Raw genomic sequence first — 21,072 nt, 5'->3', positions numbered from 1 at the left:
TTAGTGGTTCGTAAAGTTGAACCTTGAGCGTAGTGAAGGTTTCAAGGGACGAAGGTTAAATAAAATTTTCACCACATCAGCTCGTAAAGGCCCTCTTGATTGTTCGTAACGGATAAGAAAAGTGGCATTTAATTGGATGCAAATTTTGAGTTGTTACCGTAGGTAAATTGGATCAGTTGGTTGGTAATATTGACTTTAAAATGATAAATATTGAATAACGTCAGTTTGAAATTGATTTTATGATAAAGTAAATATTATCGGAGATGATCGCTCTTAAAAAATATATGTCGCTAGTCATTTATAACCTAAAAGCGCCAAATTACGCAAAATTATATTGAAATGACACCTGTGTATTGAATTTGAAGAATACTTTAACAAGGGTAGTTATCTGTATGACAATGCACCTAAAATAATTTTCATATGTATCTATTATTTCTGTACTTAACACGATAACGAATTCTACGTAAACGAAACCGCGGGCAATCCCTAGTACATATAGAAATAAATAAGGGAAGGTAAGTTTCCATTAGTGTACTGTGTAAAATAACTATTTACCATTGATAATAATTTTATAAACGCTTTGCGTATTTTTAAGGGCACCGCGCTAACCGCTAGCCCGCGACCGTCGATCGCTGCCTCCTGCCACGGCGCACAGCGCGGCGCGCGCAAACGCCGCGCGTTTGAAATGTAACTTAATATAAGCTCGGAATGCATACTTACGTATCAGTATTTAGTGTCGCCGTGATTTTATATTTCTAATCTTTTGTGTGAGAAGTAAGATCTTTATTATGACCGTGTAATATTAACTCTACAAACTTTAATTCAATATTGGCTATACTGCTTAACGAGAAATCAATATCTAGACAAGCACATTGTCTACATTTCTAACTTTTTACATGTATACTAAGTTGATAGATAATATCGTAATTTTGCAATATCAGCTACTCTAATTCTGTATTTTCATAATAATTTCTGTTTTTACGTTCACCAGAAAGCAGCTGTTCCAGATTTCTAAAAACCGAATAGTGTGAATAAATTAAAGTGTTATTGAATATGTTAAAGTTTTTTGTAACTTTAATTTTATATTTACATAGTTATTTAGCAAAAATTAAAAATTTAAATATGGCCGAACGCTCCACCTAAAATTTTCTAACTTTTTACATGAATGTTATTTAACATGCTTACAATAACATATCAAAAAAGAAAAAACTTTAATGTTATCAAAACCCATTTTTGTTCCACCGCTGGTCTATATGTCGCCAAAACGCTGTCACAAAAATTGGCCATATTTTCTTATTTCGAAAGGGATTATGAGCCCTTACCCAACACAGTAATTTGAACTTTACAGTCAAGAAAATTATGTCGAAATTGCACTACGATTTTTATTTTTTGTAAAAATACACAAATCATTGACAAATTGTCATTTATGCTCTATCCCTTTTAAACTTGCATGGCTTTTCCAAGCGTGAATGCGATAGGATAAAATATTCGACTATGATGTTGACACATGCGATAGGGATGTGCATGATTCGATGTGATATCGATAAACGCTTATTAATGATCAATGTGCACGTAAACTATTCCGTTTTTTTATACATATGTATTACTATATATTCGACGAATAGGTACCTAGGTAATTTTAATAACAAAACTTCCGTGAGACACAGACATATTAAATATATTAAGAACCACTCACGTATTTAAGTCGAAAAACTCCTCGGTACGGAGTGAAACATGTCGAGCGTTTTTCGACTTAAAATACGTGAGTGACCCGTTCTTAATATATTTAATAGGTACTTAGGTACTTACTTTTTAATAATAAAATCTCGTATTGAAAGTAATCACGCCACCAACCACGCATATAACTGTAAGCGAGTAGGTATATAATAAAAACTGTTACTCTTGAGCACACCCCACAACAATATTGCTTTGTAATGGCGCGAAATAATAACCTGCTAGCCAATTAGTGCTAACCCGTTGTGTACTTATAGTTTTTTTTATTAAATCAAATTTCTTATCCTCCCACCGCGATGCGTGAGTGCGTGCGTGAAAAATACGCAAGTTGCGTATTTTTAACCTGCAATTAATATTCTCACTAGATGCGTGCGTAAAAATACGCAAGTAAGTGTAAGTGCAGTTAATAAGTGTTCACAATACTTATTAACTAGCACGTTATTATGTTAAGGCATAACAAAGCAATAATCTTGTGTCATCCATCAATATGAATCTCCGATATAAGCTCTTATGCAAAATTATTAAAAAACGCTAATTAAAAACAATGCACTTATTCGGTTATCACAATAATATAATGCGGATAGAAATGCCGCTCTGATGTATGAGCGAGATAGCACTATGCACGTTTTTACCGGAGCTTTGGTGCGTACTCGCATCCAATTTGAAGAACGCTTTAAGATTTGTGCAAGAGTGTGGAGCGGGCTTTAGACTGGCCAGCAAATACCCGGCAGTAAAATTATGCGACAGCTTAAAATAAAACTGACACCTTACCTACTCGTATTTAATAGACAAAATTGACAAATATGTATGGATACAATACTATAAGAAAAACTTTAAATCAAATAATGCATTGAATAGGAATAAATAAGTAAGAACATATTTTGTAACTGGATGGTGTTTAGCAAAAATGAGTCATCCCACATCCATTATGCAATGAAATGTCAACTTTGTGCGTCTATTTTTTGAGTTGACATCTTATTGAAAAATTAATGTGGGTTGACACATTATTGCGTATCAGCAAAAAGAATAGATAGTATAGAGGGGTCCTGTCATTGTCAATTTTGTAGTCACGGTACATTTACTGCCATCTATCGACACACGATTAAAACTTAAAATATAATTGAAAATGTATAAAATAATCAAAATATGTTTACGGATAAATGATTCTTAATTTATATTGTTCCATACTGACCCATGTTCTTTCACTGATATGTGTTAAAATTGTTAAATACCAAACGGTGTTGTTAACGCCATCTAGCCGAGAATAGGCCAAAGGTAATGGCGCCATCTATTCGAGAATGACTTTTTCTTGGCCGTCCGAGGCACATTTTTTTCTTAGACTTTATTCATCTTATATGGAGTTATATATATTATATCTCTGGTATCAGCATCCAACTACATAATATAAAATGTGCATTGGCGACGACTTTTTGGATATAACTAATCATCCACAGGCAAAACAAAAACAAATTATTAAGAACATTATTGTATGAACATAAACAAACCGAACTGTGTATATACGAACATCGACATCGATAACTTTTTTGATATGGTCCTCGCACTTGGCCGAATAGCGCACCCGTACATGACTTTTACGCGAAGTAGATATCAACCTTATCTCATTTACATAAATTTGATTTTTGTACTAAACAATCCAAAAATCCTTGCGGAAACCGAAAATTCAAAAAATATTGAAATATTACTTGAAGTAATACTTACCGATGATATGAAATGCCTCCATATCTAATATTTTTTATTCGGCTATAATATTTACACTCCAAAATGGAGCAGCACGGCATATTCGTAATTATTTATAATTTTTACTGGAATCGTTTTCACATATGACATGTCAAAAGCGCCATACTGAACTGTCAATAGTCTGTGCTGAAAGTGAATGCAGCTAACCTTAATCTTGCCACACGCTATAGACGTAAGTTTCACTTCTATTACTTCTTTGTTTTGTGTTTATTTATTATTTGTGTTGTAATTATTTTTATTATTATTTAATCATCAAATCACAATACCATTGTTAATCAAATTTTATTAAGGAAATAAAAAGGCTTAATTATACTTATAAAAACATGTATATTTTTATATACCTCTATTGGAGAATGGTAAATACTGACTATATTATGTACTTAATAGCATTATAATAGCTTGATTTGTTAAATTAGAATATATAATTAAACTAACTAACTACATAGCAGTATTAGCCTGTAAAAACCAACTCACCCCTCTGTCATCCCTCCTCACCCCATTCATAACGAATTGCCCTCATAATCCCTACTCACCCCATTTTAAGGTACTTTTGATGTTGACTGTACCATACATGTAGGTAACCAGTTTTAGATGTTTGTGCTAACAAATATCGAATTATTAAATTTAGCTTTTGGATAAAGCCACTTTTATAAAATAATTACTTTTTCAAATTGTATTTTTACTAATATTGGCAATTTTTTATTACAAAATATTAAAATTACTGAGATAACTTCTGCCACTAAAATTATAATATAACACTTGCACAGTCTGTGCTTTCAAAATTGCTGCCGACTTAGCATGGTCCAACTTAAGAAACATGGGGTATGTTTCTTATTCATAAAGGCACTACAAGTCTCAATTAGTTAATAATTGTTTGCCCTTATCTATCATTTTGACTTTTGTCTTCTTCTTCTTCCTCGCGTTATCCCGGCATTTTGCCACGGCTCACATAGGAGCCTGGGGTCCGCTTGACAACTAATACCATGATTTGACGTAGGCACTAGTTTTTACGAAAGCGACTGCCATCTGACCTTCCAACCCAGAGGGGAAACTAGGCCTTATTGGGATTAGTCCGGTTTCCTCACGATGTTTTCCTTCACCGAAAAGCGACTAGTAAATATCAAATGATATTTCGTACATAAGTTCCGAAAAACTCATTGGTACGAGCCGGGGTTTGAACCCGCGACCTCCGGATTGCAAGTCGCACGCTCTTACCGCTAGGCCACCAGCGCTTCCGCTAGGCCACCAGCGCTTTCATCATTTCATCATTTTGTCATTTTGACTTTTGTATTTGTTAAAAAGGGACAAAACATAATTTAACTAAATCAGGTCCGTAAAGTTGTATGAATAAGGTGGTTAATATTTATCAAACTCACATGTTTCCTAGCTTTTTATCTTATAACTGAACCTGTACGGATATGATGGTCGTTCTTGTCTATGTGACAGCATGATAAAACGGTGTCCGACACTTTCTATCCCATGGTGTTAAAAAGTGACAGTTATTTTATCACGTGGATAAAGATGGATAAAGCCATCCATAATACGCCAGCTGTAAGGCTAAGATGGTCGGTTATTTATCATATGTCACCATGCCTGTCACATTCTAACAAATATGTAAGTGCAAAAGTGACACATGTGATAAAAAAATTACCATGATACTGCCGCTGATCATGACATAAGTCCTATCCATACCACCTACCATACCTACCTATCTATACCTACCATACCACCTACCGTACCACCTACCTATCCATATTTTTATTTTATTTTATTTTAGTACATGGAAAACCAACAGCGCTATATATATCCAGAAATTACAATAGAATCACAGAGCCAATTATAGGTTCTCACTTATAGAAATATAATAAATTATAGAAAGTTTTTGCCCAACTTAGTTACACAAGAACAGATGATCTATGTTTACAAAAATAAATAAAGAGAAGAAAAACCGTTTACAAATAGTGCACATTCAATAATGTACCGAGCCCTGACCTGTTCTAATTAATTTATTTTTTATTACTGGTGTGCTATCACTATTGTCAATATCACAATATACAAATTGTGATATTGACATATATAGAGATAGCAATATTTTCATAGAAATTGACATTAATGAAGACTGTACCACACTTTGTCTTAACAAATGCCATGAATAGTTAGCTTGGTCCAATTCTATAAGCTGTACCTACAGTCAGCAGCAGAAGATGCTAAGCAGAAGTTCCTTGAACATACATTATAAAACTCTGGAAGGAGTTATAAAACTCAACTCAAGAGATTATAAAACTCTTGATCTTTGGGTTAACTCAAATTGATTGAAAACAGTTTAGCCATTCCCAACCAAAATGAAACAAGATACTATATATAGCTGTTGAGACATGAGACCAATTTAGATAGCACTGAGTTCTGTAAAATTGTGAAACAATTTACATCAAATATTTTTAAATAGGAGCTGTTAGAGAAAATAGTACCTACAGCAATAAACATAAAAATAAAATTATGAAATGCAGCGCTGGATATCAAAATGCAGACATTTTAATTGAAACAAAAGAGGAAATGGAGTAAAATCTCACAAGAATCACTTTATTTAAGTAGCTGTCGTCCAAACATCAACGAGGTTATTGAACCTCAAAAGAATCGAAATTGGAAACAGGTAAACGAATATTTAACTAAGAAAATATGGCATAAACTACTTACATGGCAAAAATCTCGAATTCTAAATTCAAAATTGATCTCGTGCGTTTTTGTTTTCACAGCACTGATTCACTGATGGACGATGGAAATGTTTTTTTTTATACACTGTACAGTCACGAAATTTTAGCACAGAACGTTTCAGTAAATCTGTAATGATTTTCTTTGTGCAAAATTATTTAGATTCCGAAATTGCGTTCCTTCACAAGCTCAATCTGTCAAACAGCTGACGACTGATGTTGCGTTGCTATGCGGCTTTTTATTGCCGCATTTCATTTGACAGTCTTTGGGTTGCCAAGTTGGGAAGTTAAATCCCGATAAACAAAACAGTAGAAGCGACAGAAGGGCTACCGCGAAAACCGATATTCCCAAATTGCGGGCATCTTTCTCTGTCACTCTAATTACGCCTTCATTAGAGTAAAAGCGAAAGATCCCCGCAATTTGCGAATATCGGTTTTCGCGGTAGCCCTCCCACTCCTGATATTGTATGTCGTACTGTCTTGCAAATCTCACAATGGAAGAAAGAGAGGTGAGAGTTGACAAATTAGGATAGTAAGTAATAATAAAAACAAACATTTTTTGTAATTTTTTATTTGCTTCACGATCTAACAATATATATTCTATCTATTATTTATACATATTTATAAATAATAATACTAAAATCACTTTAAATACATAAACGATACATAACTACATAAATAATTACAATAAATTTCGAAATACATAAACATAAATATGTTGCCGCCAAAAATACACGTTATAATAAATATAGATATACGTAATCATAGTCCGTTTTCACGCCTATTCTATTAAAAAGTCTTTACACCATTATTTTTAACCCTGGCAAGAACTGGGAACCCTGTACTGAGTAGCTTTCTGCTGTCCGCTTACTTGAGGGTTCTCTCCTCTCTGTATCTGGTTTCTGTAGTTTTGGAACTGCGGATCAACTGCTGGCCGGCAGACGACCTGGACAGGTCGGACCTGGTAGTTCAGACCTCTGCAATGCTTCTCACAGGCGGGCACCTGGACCGTGGAAATGCAAATTTCCTTGTCGGTCTGATAGTACTGCACTTGCTTTTCCATGTGGCAAGGTCCTTGTTGCTTCTGGAAGCTGCGAGCTCTGTACACGATGTTGCTACGGTCCTCGTCTGAGGACTCCATTTCTTGTCTCCATTTGTCGTCTGATCGGAGAATAGATGTAAAGTGATAGTGGGGTTTGTAGGCCTGTTCGCGAACTTGGTTTGACAGTTGCTGGGTGTGAGAATCAGCGTTCTCAGTGTTCAGTGCGAAGGCAGCAGCATAGAGCTCAGGTTTGTCAACGATACCGTACTGGGTAAGGTAATCGTCGCGGGGCTCGCCGCTCATGTATCCGCACACTCCCCTGATGGTGTTACGATTCTTGCTCGCCCAGATCACGAGTCTCTGGCCGTCGTAGATGCCGCGTAGACGGTCGTCTCCAATCACGAACATCCACGCACCGTCGTTATTGTAGTAATACAGAAGAGGGGCGTCTTTGGCTTCGTCCCAGTACATGGTGAAGTCACCATCGGAGACTTTCTTGCCATTGGTGGTGACTTTCAATCCTTCCTTCAAGTTGAGACTAGCAGCAGGCTGGACTTCCATTTCCAAGTAATTGCCGGTGTCAGACCTGTGAAAATCAAAATACATTTAATGTTGGTTATTACTTTAAACAGTACCGGTAGCGGTACAGTGTTACAGGTACCGCTGGGGCGATGCGGTTGAAGTGGACTTGCGCGATCTCCATGCCGATAACTGGCGGGAGATGGCGCAGGATCGAGACAACTGGCGTGTACTCGTGTCGGAGGCCAAGACTCATTTTGGGTCGTTGCGTTGCATTAAGTAAGTATTACTTTAAAAATTAACCAGCTGGAAGTTCTTTCCGTACTTAATAAGACCTTGAAACGTTAATTTTATCTTAAAAGGCTTTACTGATAGCTCTTAGATAGCCATCTTCTAGGAGTTCAAAGTAGAACAATAGAGCTAAATTTGCTGTCATTGAGTGCAGTTAAAAGCAGCTATTTCGAATTAAATATGGCGGTCATTTTTAGCATCCATAATCATGTTAATCCCAACTTCCAACTTACTTGTACGAAACATAGATCTCCTGCTTCTTCTCCTCAGGCCTCCTGGCCAGGATGACGAGCTGCTCGTTGCTCACGCCCTGCTGTCCAGCGTACTTGGCGTTGTCCTGGACCACCACGTGCCAGGACCTGGTCAGGGTGTAGTCGTAGCTACGGTTGCTGAACGTCCTGATCTTTGAGCCGTCAACGCTGCAGTAGGCTGTAAGTATAATATTGACATAAGTTATTAATATGGACAATGAAAAGGATGTAGCCGTATTGCATTAATAGCAGTGGGGACACTCCTGACTTCGGTCGAACTCGGCTCTGTTCGGCTCAGCATTGCTCCGAGCAATTATTAGGGTTGGCACCACTTGACTTCCTTTTGCGTGCACGACCACAGATAAGATAATCACTGGAATTTTGACAACCCTAAATAGCCGAAAGGGATAGTGCCATATATTAGAAAGGGATAGCATGATTCGACCCTGAACCGCTGTTAAACTTCGGGTTTGTAGGAAGTGTCCTTTCTGTACGGTAGTACTATTATTTCTTCTGTGTTAATAGTTGTTTGCTTTGTTTGATACTTACGCAGGTATTGTTGCCTGGTGAAGCGATTAAGAACGCGTTCGTAAGCATTCACCGGCTCGTAGAACGATAAAGCAGCAGCGCTGGTCTTGGGGATTGGTACGTTGTTCATCTTAAGATGGCCGTATCGTGAAATCATGTTTAAGTTCAGGTAGTTGTCCAAGTAGAACGCCTCCGCATCGAAATCGAGTTTACCCTCCGCGGATTTTTTCATTATGTTGATATCAGAATACCAGTAACCGTAGGTGGTCAATGCCTTGTAAGCTTGGTAGGTCATGTTAATAACGGCAGGGCTTAAATCTTTGTAGGATACCGAAGCCTGAACGTGAGTAGGAGCGTACGCCATTTCGATCATCATTCTGCTGGCCTCCTGGTAGTAGTTGTTGCGGGCGATTTCTTGGACGCTCTGCTTGGCCCAGGGGCTCTGTTGGATCTCCTCAGTGGCTTTTTTGGTGCGCTCAGCTGATCCCTTGATCTGGATATTTCCGTTCTTCTGGCCGAGGTTGAAGTCCATTTCAAAACTGGCCTTCAGTTCCTTCTGCAGGGCTTCAACGAAGTTCAAAGCGGATGCCACCGGCTTGTTTAATTTTCCGACAGAGTTGATCTGGTTGTTTCCGTATTTGGCCGAGTTTCTGGCTGCGAAGAAAGCGTATCTGATCTTGGGATCAACTTTGCTATCGCCAACGGCGGCGGTAAGCATGTATTCAGCTTTCTGGGGTCCCTCGAAGGTGGCGCTGAGGTCGATAATCTGAGCTCTGGCGTACTTGATGCCAGCTACAGCACGCTTCACGATCTCTTGACGGCGGGTTGCACTAATAGGGGTAACGTCTCCGATTTCGGACGCTACTATAGGAACTTCGGGCTCTTTTTGGTTGTAGAGAGTGTCTGTGGATAAAAAATACAATAATTAATCATAAGATAAAATTGCTGGTACAATCATAATAACACAGTTAACCCAATGTTTAGTGAACCTTCTAATAATAAAATAAAATCTTACCGTAAGCAACGGTGATAGCAATAGCTTTGGTTTGGGACTGCTTTCCAATATATCTGAAGTTCAAGTGCGTCATGGCAACGTCTCTCTGGTTCAGAGCGAAGATGATATTCGACAGCAGATCCTGGCCCTGCATCATGGTTCCGAAGTTCCTGTAGTCGTTGGAATACGAGTATCCTTGCAGCTGGAACTGGGTGCCAGTGCTCTGTCCGAACTTGTAGTCAACAGACATCACTTTGTTTCTACGCGTGATGACTTTCGTGGTCGGGTCGAGGGATACTGGAGTCAGCGAGTCCTTCTTCTGATTGGCCGTGTAAGGCCACACGCTGAAGTAAGCGATCGTGGTGTCCTGCTCAGGGCGGAGGGGTTCCAGACGGATTTTAACCTCTCCAGCTTTGGCTTCCATTTGGACCTTTGCGGCAGCGTTAACCTGGTGTTTGGTGACAATGCCCGCGCTGACAAAATGGCCGTCCAGCGTATTCAAGAAACCGACGCTACCCTCAATGTTTCTGGCGTATGTGAACTGTATTTCATTATCTTGCTTCATGGAATATTCACGGTTCCGGATAGACGGGATGTTGATTTGGCCCTTAGATTTAGTCTGGATGTGAACAACGGTAGGCTCCTTGTATTTGTAGATGAAAGGCATGCCGGAGGCGAGAGGGAACATGATGGAGACCTGAGCCTGGTTGAAGACCTTGGTGTAGTGGATATCGTAACCCTTGTTGAGATTAGACAAGTACTCTCCGAGGAGGGCTGGGAGTCGGTCCATGTCATCTTGAGTCAGGCTGTAATATCTCTGCTGGTTCATGAAGTCGATGAAGAAGGAAGCCAGTAGAGGTTTCTGGGAGTCGTGCTTGATGTTCAGCATTTCAGCGATCTTTTCAGCGGAGTATTTGAGCTCGGCTGATTGGGGAGCGGTCTGTCTCTCTGTGGTCATTTTTTGCACAAGCAGATCGATGAATTGACGGTAGTTCGAGAAGGATGCGGCAATCTGAAATTAACAGTAATGTAGGATTTTAATATGCAACGTTTACCTACTTTATTTAGTAGTTAAAACGAAAAGAAGGTAGTCAAAAGAAAACGTAGTGCTAAACAAAGGAAAGATATTGTAAAAAATGTTAAAATCCCCCTTTTTTCGGGGGAATGGTGACGCTCTAATTACGCTGGTAACATTACTCTTGTTGTCAAAATACGCAAGTTTAGTTGATCATGATCAGGTGTCGGTCGAACGAAGCCATGTCGGAGTTCGAAGTATTTTACAACTGCTATGTAGGCGTTATTATTAGCTAAGTGTATTAGTAGTTACGTATCTATTTTAAACCAAACGTTACCAGAAAATACCGAAAGAAACCTTCAGAAAACACAATAAGGTTCAAAATCGAAACTCACCGTGTTCATCCTAGGATATCCATAGGCCCTGCTCTTCCACGAGTACCTCCAGGTCTTCGGGAACAGCGACTCCTCGCTGCTGACGTACGACATGACGTTCATCATGCCAAACTCGTCTCTGCCGAAATACTCGCCGAACTTCTTAGCCAGGTTGAGGCTTCCGAAGTCGTCTTTGGTGAGGGAAGGTTGGGCGGCTTGGGCGGTTCTGGCGCTGAAAAAGCATGTTTGTATTTATGGAACTTCTAGTTGGCCTTCTAGCCTAGACGGTAGTGACCCGGGAGGTCCCGGGTTCGAATCCCGGTAAGGGCATTTATTTGTTTATCACAAATATTTGTTCCTGAACTATGGATGTTTTCTATGTTGGTAATACTTTTAAACGAGCAATTCTTGTTTATTCTCTATATTTCGGGGATTTCGGAAACGGCTCTAACGATTTCGATGACATTTGCTATATGGGGGTTTCCGGGGGCGATAAATCGATCTAGCTAGGTCTTATCACTGGGAAAACGCGCATTTTTTGTTTTATATATTTTCCGAGCAAAGCTGTAACAATATATATATTATACTTACTTATATATATATGAATATCGCGTCTAGCACCCACAACACAAGCTTTACTGAGCTTAGATACTGTGTATCCTTAATTTTTTTTAAAGTATAAGGTAGCATAGGAGAAGGACTAATTTAACTCCAAAAACATTAGGTACTTACAGGGTCAGATAACGCGGATCCTTAAGTTCAGCAGCAGTCTGGATGCTTTCCTTAAGCGCAGCGCGGACGTACAAGCTTGGGTCCTTCTGGGTCATCTCAGCCATCGCCTGCATCATCGCAACCGTCGGACGAGTCATGAAGATGTTTAGGATCGCTGACACGCGCACTTCGTACGGCTCAGCAGTGTTTCTCAGGATACTGTACAGAGCAGAACGCACGAAGTGATCCCTCTCGTGAGCTAGCACGTCCAGGTTCAACACCATCTGGGCACGGAGGTAGGTCGACACTGGGACCTTGCCTTCCAAGTACGGAGCGAAGACATCCAAGATGCTACGGTGGCCGAGAGTACCGATGGCCTTGATGTAGACCTGAGCTTTGTGGTTGTCGTTGTTTGTGATCGCTTGCTGCAGCTCTTGGCTCAGACGCGGCAGGATCTCCTCGAGAACGAACTTGTCGTACTTGTTGGCGAGACGGCCGTACATGTGAGTGGGATAGTATTTGTGGGCAGTCTCGTTGTTTACTTGGGCGTGGTTGATAAGTCTGGTGGCGGCGATCAGAGCAGTCGTGTTCAAGTACTTCTGCTCCTTAACCTCATCACTCATGGCCAGCTTGAAGAACTGAATCATGACGTCCTTAGTCGGGTAACGCAGAGTAGCGGGTAGGGAAGCGATGACCTGAGCGGCCTCCTCTCCTTGAATCTTCTTATTCACGATCCAGGATTTGATCTGCTGGAAGGCCGGTAAGGTGCCCGCTTGGGCAACAGCATCGCGGTAGATCATCCACATGTCTGACTTCAGGATGTTGTTGGAAGACTTGGCAACTTCAATGCTGCGACTTGTCTGGCTGAGTTGTTCCGAGCTCATGGCGGCAATGACGCGCACCAAGATGTTGAACTTGGAGAGGAAGTCGCTCTTGGGCATGTTGTTAGGGTTCTGGAGTAGCTGCGCGATTTCTTGGATGAGCTTCTGGGCGTTCATCGGGTTCTGCTTCTTGTCCACGCGGGGCAGGGGGCTCATGTATAGGGCAGCGTAGGCGGGCTCATTGATGTTAGGCATGTCATCGTTGACGTACGCTGACGTCGAGTCAGAGTCCCAGGACTTGTCTTCATCGCTGCGCTTGATGAGCACCTTGTTGACGGTCACGTGTTTCTTGTAGGAACGGCGTACTCTGTTCAGCTTGTCCTCTCCTTCGTTATCCTCATTCTGCTGGCTTTCATGGTTGTAAAGGTGACGGTGCTGGTGCTCGTGAGATTCCGATGACGATGATTCGGAAGACGATGAGTCCTGGATAGTGACTTGCTTGGAGTTCATTGCGTACAGGAGGTTCTTGATGACGCGCCCTTCAGGTACCTGCCATTCGGCTTCATTGTCCTGTTCGTACTTGACTAAAGTCAGCACAACCTTGCTGCGTACCTCAGCCTTCTGCTTGCCGTAAAGATGGGGGTTAACGTGAACTGTGCTGGTGGTCTCAGACTTGTAAATAGGACCCTCCTTGCCGACGAGGATGCGAGTGAACATTTTCTGCTTCATGAACTGCTCGTCTTGAGGTTTCTCCGGGGTTCCGGTCCACTGGACTCCATGGGGCACTCCAAAGTGGTACGCGACTCTGTGGTGGCAGTGTCTATAGTCTCTGCTCTTGGTGACTTCGAAAGGCTCTTCCTTGAGATCGGAAAAGTTGGGGAGTTCTCGGCGCCATTCGGCAGCGACAGGCAGGATAGCGTACAATGTTTCACAGTCACCCGTGACGTCAGTCTCCATCTTCCTGTACAGGCCCTGCTGAGTTTGTTGGTCAAGATGATCATGCACGGAATGCTGGATCCTATGAGCAGACAAGTCTAGTTGGAGGGCGCTGATGAGACCTTTGAGCAGATTCTCATTTTGAAGGGAGACAGAGGTTGGGAGTTTTAGTGACTTGACACGGCCACCATCGAGATAGATCTCGAAGATTTGGTTAAGGTTGTCAACGTCCTGGTATTTGAGGTCGGCAGGGAGAGCCCAGGTGTTGGGGAGGTCCTGGTGGATCTGGGCATGCTGGGGCTGCTCGAGGCGGGCTTGGAGGCGGCCGGGGGCGCGCGCGCGGACGGTGAAGCGAGCGCGGAAGGCGCCGCCGGTGCTGGCGCCCTCCTCGAGGCGTGCGAGGGTGCTAGAGAGGACCTCGTAACTGTACAGCTTCCCGGTCTGCCAGGGGCCTTCGTTGTTCTGATTGGCTAAGCCATGTCGACCTGACGCGACGACCGCTGAAAATGAAAAACAAAATGTATAGCCAAATCTTTACCGAATTATTATGCAAGTGGTTTGTCACCTTTCTATTTTCGGACCAAATTTTTGAACAAGCTTAGGTTACTCGTAGCTAGCTTTGGTTGAAATTCAATTGTTTGATTCAGAATTAGGTACTCGTAATTGCTTACAAATTCTGTTAGTGAAAATATTTTCAAGGCAAAGTACCTACCTAATTTGATGCAAATTTTTAATGATGTGGTAGATATTAGCTAGGTAGTAAGTATTATATATCTTTGGGTTTGTGAAGGCAATGAAAAAATTGTGTTTAACTCGGTAGCAAAGTTTGTTAAACCCTCAAGATTCACTTTTCGAGCCACTCGCTACGCTCATGATTCAATTATAAAATCATGCGCTGGCTTGGATATTAAACATTAGCAAGTTGAGTCAAACAACAGCTTTGCCCCCTTGTGAAACAAATAAATTATCTAATACTAAATATGCCGTATATACGAGTATGTACCTATGTATTTCATTAGCAGTTTTCATCACTATTCCCGGTTTGAAACCTGCGAAAACTAATACCGAATCAATTTCTGATTACATATAATGGTATTAATTCGCATAATTATGCGTTTTTAACAGTTTTCGCAACGGCTAGGTAGGTAGACTATTTATATAATTTATATATATTATTAATGAAAAAAATCGCATTGCAAAATCGGCACAATCTATGTAGATAGGTATTTGAATAAATGCCTAGTAAAATGAGAGAAACATTAAAATACTTAAAACTACTAACAATAAGAAAAGATAAAATAAAGGTAGGTAAGTACTACATAACATAATTATATAAATCATAATAGCCAAATAAATTTGGTAAATGTAATAATCGCGCATAAAGTCTTATCATTTCCCAGAAATTGAAGATAAAAATTAATTTTAGATGACAATAACTTTCACAATTCTCAAATACTTAAGATATATATATAGTAACAGCACCAGTCATGGGACATTTAAGAGGAAATTTGGAGTATTTATGATATTTCCCGTATACATGTAAATGGTCTACCGCTTAGCGTGTTAAAAGATGAAAGTCCTATCCGTCTTTCATGTTTTAGGCGTGTTGTATCAAAGATACAGCAATTAGTTTCCACATATTTAACAAATTAAAACTATGCTTTTTTTCTCCAGTAATGGACACCAAAGCTCCAGTAATGGGCCCCCGGTAATGGACGTGGATCCAGTAATGGGCCCCCTATAATGGACATTGCTCTATCAGTATAAAATATTGAAATGGGGACAAAGTTACGGCAAAAAAAGCAATTTTTGGTATAAGCTTTTATCGCTGAATATATTTTTCTTTCTACAGCCAATTATTATTGTATTAGATCCATCGAGACAATTCTAATATACCCAAACACAATTAGTTAGGGTTTATTGCGATAAAGTTCCCATGGCCACCTCCTGTCTCCATCATCAGATCAGGTCCGTGTTATCATAATATTGCATTATCATCCGATTTGCATACTTAATTACGTACTTACACAAAATTTCAACTGAATCGGAAATCGAAAAGCAGCTCAAATTCAGCTACCAAGATTGGACCCACACTAACTAACAGGGCAAGTTAAATAAAAGTTTGGAAAAACGATATTCATTTATCCGAAGTCCGAGAATACCTCCTGATTGACATATTTCGTAACTACATTTTACTTCCGTATTGTTTAAAAAACATGAAATTATGGCATGGCAAGCATCATTCTGTCAATTGTCCCATCATAGGAGGTACGCAGTTTTACAGCTCCTATAATGGGATTGGGCCAAATACCACTATTTTTTACATCTGTGGAGTCACAACATAGTGTGTTGTATATTACCTTATCTCATGGTAAATGCAATTAACAAAACACATTCTAGTTTTCATCAAGTATTAATTAATTAAAATTTAATAAATTATCTCAGCTCTCTTAGCGAAGTTGTTAAGAATTCGTAGTAGTATTTTTTTTTCAGTGACATCACGACAACTTTTGAGTTGACGCCAATTTCTTAAAAAATAACCAAATTCAATGAAACTTCAAACTGAAACAGCTCTAGGACTCTTATTTATGATAATATACAGCCAGTGTATATAAACTACTTTTAGATACTTATTTTAGAGGAATTATGTTTTTTTATCCCATTACTGGTTCCACGTCCATTATAGGGTATACTACTATACTACTCATAATGTCAATAATTAAAACTTAATTAAGATTCTAGATTCTATATAAGTAAGTAAATAAAATGAACAAGTAAAATAGTGACGGTTTCAGAGAAAAGGCAATTGCACTATTTGCTGTGCAATACTATTTAAATACTCGTGCGCAATCCGAAAAAGGCACAGTTCAAGTTAATACAAAAAACAAAAACAAAATTCGCTATGCCACTTACCGACAAGGGCCGCCAAAACCAATAGTTTCATGATGGAACCACTTCGGATATATCCTTAGATGTGCCAACGTCGTCGAGAAGATGACTTCTGTTCTCCCCGGCACAGACCCTGGCTTATATACGGACCTACACGTGTGTCAGCCCAGGATTATTGACCTAATTATTGCGGATAGGTCGTAGATAAGTTCAGTTGCAGATGTCTAAGATATCGGGCATACATTGCTAATACTATTGATTTGCTTGTCGACTCTCCTCTTCCTAGCTATCCATCCCACAATGGTGGTGGGGTCAGCTTTCCTGCTTAACCTTCTCCATTTCGCCCAGTCCACGACATCGTCCTCGGATAACTTGCTCACTCATGTCCTTGCATATTGATTTGCTTATCGACTATCGACGATATTCGATTTACTGCTTTTAGTTGCATAGGTTTACCTAAGTCTGCGTTCGGAGTCTATTTTAGCAGATTAATCCCGAGAAATGGCACATCACTAGTTTTTGCCAAAGAGCCCTTCGGACCTCAAATAGGAAACTGCCTTAATATGTAAGTTAAGTTCAGTTTTCTATTACCTAATGGTATTTTCCATTTATCATCTTCAAAAAGGATGCATAAAGTACGTACTGTGTTTTAAATTCCTATACCTAATACAGTCCAACCATTTTATTAGGCCTTTTATACCTTTGTTTCAGTGGTAGAATTGGTAGAAATACATCAGTTAAATGGGGCATACATAGCAATTAAAAGGTCACGTCTATCCTGTAGACATGATATAAAACCTGATTTCCTGATTGGATCCTACTCCTTTTTTACTTAACCTATTATTTCACATGTAGACTTTGTTCGAAATATTAAATATCTTGTTACGTACGGACATATTTACAACCCTCCACAAAACCTAGCAACTAAGACGCAATAGATAGCAACATTCTAACGCGGCCAAAGGTCAGCATGCTTCAGTTATCGTTCCTTCAGGGTCTTCGTTCGACCCTCAACCTTTCAGGGTTTCATGCGTTACTGATTCGTCATTTGTTGATTTCGCATCTCTCGTCGTCATCATCACCACGCGTAACAAGAGTAACGGCTCGATTCGGGAAATGAATTAGAGACTCACTAGATATGAAATAGTAAAGATATGTGACGTTCCACTGCAAAAGGTACCTTATGGCGCCTGGCGTCGCGATTCGGGAAATGAATTAGATATGAAATAGTGAAGATATGTGACGTTCCACAGAAAAGGTACCATATGGCGGCCGGCGCTTACGTCGCATAACGCCACAATAATATTGGAGCGGCGTTAATGATAGCGTAAGCGCCAACCGCCATAAGGTACCTTTACCCGTGGGACGTCATATATCTTTACTATATCGTTTCTAGTTAATCTGTAATTCATTTCCCGAATCGCGCCGTAAGTACTTACCTAATATGTATTAGAAAATGTGTTAGGTATAGGTAGGTGTGTTAGATACAAGCTTTTATCGCTGAATGTACTTTTCTTTCCACAGGCTTTTCTTTGTGTTGGTTTATTACAGAGTTTCCATAGCCACCTCCTGTCTCCATGATCAGATTATTGGAATAAATCAGAGTGATCAAGATCAGAGTGATTTCTTCTGAAATATATATATACAGATGTAGTGCATAATTGTTTTCCGCCGTATTTTCTCGGAAACGTTCGTATTCATGCTACTTCAGTCAACATCAGTATTTTTTTACCGAGACTGACTGAAATAGCAAGATACTGTCGTGCGTTTTCGAGAAAATACGCTGATGCACGTGCATCATGGAAAATAATTATACACTACATCTGTACTTAATAACAATTTATAGGAACTTGGAAATTTCGAATTTATTAATTCAGGGCGTCAGGGCACAGTGGAATATCATCTCACTTATATCTGGACAAACCTAAATGGGGAGTCTATCTTATCGAAGCCCAAGTCTAGGCACAGAATAAATAATAGTACTAGGTACAGAAGACTCACTCTCTAACAAAACGCGTCTGTTACGATCAGCACAGATATGGCCGCTAGGTGGCGACAGCGCCACGCGCGGCTTATGGCAAACCCCAAAATTGGGGCCGAACGGATGTACTTTTAGCTACCAGTAGCAAAGCGACGAAATCGCGGATTGAGCCACGCCTGGCCTGTATACAGTAAAGTCTATACGTAATGGTCTGTTCCTGACTTTATAGTGTTGGAAGCCCTAGCCTTCCTAGCGTTGAGGGGCTTTTTCATTAAAACTCCGATGTAGAATCAATTGTGTATTTCTTCAAAGATACAGCTTTTTCCTAAGCGTACAAAATGTCTGCCGGCACCGTGCGTTCTTGACAGGGAAGAGAGCACAGATTATAAAGGGCAGTAAGTATCTAGGTACTGCCACAGATAAAGAAAAGTGCGGCGCTGGCACAGTGGCGCCACAATAGGATGGAGGTAGGATGAAGAAAAACAAAAGGTAAATTAAACTTTAATTTTTATTTTAAACAATTATTAAGTATCTCTACTGAGCATGGCAGCATCTGCCGCTAAAGTATTTCATCATTTAATTACTTAAAAATAACAAATACTTGGAGATCTTACAATGGAAAAATACTTAAAATTTATATACTCGCGAGATTCTTTGGAAAGCATTCTATATTTCTATATTTGTACAAGCTTATATAATGCAATAAGTAAAATAATTTCAAAATAGCATTTACATGAAGATGTATAAGTAATTATTTAACAAATAGAGCCATCGCAAACCTGAGAAGGCATGTCTTAACGACTGTGACAAAACTTTTGTAGGGGTTAAGGATGACACACGGTAGACCGGGCCGGGGCCAGGCCGGAGCTTCCAGCGCTTCGTTTTCTATGGAAAGCACCACGTAATCACCGATCAGCCGTCATAGAAAATGACGTACCGGACGCCTCGGCCCGGGTACGGGCCGGTCTAGCGAAAGTCATCGTTACTGCCCTTCAACTTGATTTTTTAAACTAGTATTTTGGCTTCACTTTTTAACACGTCAGCGGTATGAAACTACGTTTCTACGTTTTTAAAATTCTAATTCACATACTATGTAATAAAAAAATAACTGGCCATTATCATTTAGGGCCACTTGCACCATGCACTAACCCGGGGTTAACCGTTTAAACCTGGAGTTACCATGGTTACCAGTACATTTTGACACTGGGTTAACGGTTTAACCGGTTAACTCCGGGTTAGTGCGATGGTGCAAGTGGCGCATAACTAGTAGTAAAATCTAGTACTAAATTACCCAGTAACTGGGTATCATTATGTGTATAAAAATTGAGCAACGATAGGTGTTTTAGGAAGACATATTCTAAACATTACATAAACAATATCAATATTAGAAAACATCGTATGAAATATGTACAAAATAACATAAAGATTATCTTCACAAATACTTTTTTTCCTATGTAATCTGCCCTCTTAAGCCGGATAGGGCTATCTCAAAAACAGATTATTTTGAAAATAGAACTATAAGCTATAGAAAGTAAATTATACGTTACGAATTTTCTTTTGAGATAGCGCTATTTGGCTTATTGTTAGTAGGGCAATAATTGTACCATCATATAAAAATACATAATGTAATATTTTATAACAATTTAAAGTATGAAACACCAATTGTTTTTTAAAATACTTTTCAGGAAGACAACTAGTTTAATACTACCACATTAACAGGACTAAGTTGGTCCCTAAAATATATATTGGTCTATTAGTTTAATACTACATTCATTACATACATGTTTTCTTAAAAATGCTTCTTAGAGATCTTTTGTTTCTAAAACAAAGGAATAGTTTTTATAACTAATACATTGGAATAATTATTAAGTAGACTTACAACTACAGTCTTTCAAATGAGCATTTTCATTGTAAAACTTGAGCTATTTTGTACAAATATCTACCTAACTTTAGTAAAATTTTTGTACTTTAACAAAATAATTTTTAGTCATTATTAAAAAGAAAATAAGATTTCAAAATTTAATAGGATATTAAAATATGAGATTTGTTTAGAAATAAAAATACTTGCGCCATATAAGGTTCTTAAGCTTGTCTACTTTTATAAGGTGAATGGATTAAAATTTTCGTAGCGATAAAGCGTCGTCCGTCACCAGAGCTCGGTACCCGTTGATACTGTTCCATCCGTTGGAGACATGGTGGTAGACATGTCCTGGGCAGACCTGTAATGTGCTGGCGTATGCCTTTTGTCATACTTCCAAAAATAAAAGGTATTGATCTACGGCTTTGGAAAGTATTCCGCCTACGGCAGTCATAGTCATAGTCATAGTCATAGTCATAGTATTTAGTCAGTAATCTTTATAGTCTAGGCACAGTCAGTATATCCCTGATGCACTTAGCGTCGCTAGCTTTGCTGGCGAGCTCGGCACCATCTGTTCCTGCTCTATCCGACGAGGTCGTGGTGGTAGACAGGTTCTGGGCATGCTGGTGATGTGGGGGTGGAACTTGACGTGTTTTCGAAGG

The 21,072-nt window shown here is 39.5% G+C and overlaps 2 protein-coding genes across 2 annotated transcripts in view; both read right to left on the bottom strand.

The window, feature by feature from the left end:
- Positions 1-6,511, bottom strand: part of LOC134675417 (trehalase-like) — a 130,609-nt gene extending 124,098 nt beyond the window's left edge. Inside the window, exon 1 of the mRNA XM_063533658.1 lies at positions 6,187-6,511. The gene's annotated coding sequence lies outside the window, so the exon portion shown is untranslated. The remainder of the gene's footprint in view (positions 1-6,186) is intronic.
- A 279-nt stretch (positions 6,512-6,790) lies between these two features.
- LOC134675623 (vitellogenin-like) lies at positions 6,791-16,736 on the bottom strand. The gene is made up of 7 exons (XM_063533951.1): positions 16,596-16,736; positions 11,947-14,182; positions 11,236-11,446; positions 9,847-10,837; positions 8,853-9,734; positions 8,286-8,481; positions 6,791-7,828 (listed from the first exon to the last, which is right to left on the bottom strand). The coding sequence occupies exons 1-7, from the start codon at positions 16,624-16,626 to the stop codon at positions 7,015-7,017; spliced, it is 5,361 nt and encodes a 1,786-aa protein (XP_063390021.1). The 5' UTR covers positions 16,627-16,736; the 3' UTR covers positions 6,791-7,014.
- Positions 16,737-21,072: the final 4,336 nt, after the last annotated feature.

This window comes from Cydia fagiglandana, chromosome 22 (genome assembly GCF_963556715.1).
Source record: "Cydia fagiglandana chromosome 22, ilCydFagi1.1, whole genome shotgun sequence".
NCBI classification, from domain to species: domain Eukaryota; kingdom Metazoa; phylum Arthropoda; class Insecta; order Lepidoptera; family Tortricidae; genus Cydia; species Cydia fagiglandana.
The sequence above is the reverse complement of the archived record's forward strand: the minus strand, read 5'-3'. Positions and strand labels throughout refer to the sequence as shown.

What these genes read in the sequence shown, in the direction of transcription:
- LOC134675623 (XM_063533951.1), bottom strand. Translation starts at nt 16,626, where the DNA reads ATGAAACTATTGGTTTTGGCGGCCCTTGTCG. An exon ending in GATATCCTAGGATGAACACG is followed by an intron (nt 10,838 to 11,235) that starts GTGAGTTTCGAT and finishes TGTTAATTTCAG; the next exon opens with ATTGCCGCATCCTTCTCGAA. An exon ending in TGCTATCACCGTTGCTTACG is followed by an intron (nt 9,735 to 9,846) that starts GTAAGATTTTAT and finishes TTTTATCCACAG; the next exon opens with ACACTCTCTACAACCAAAAA.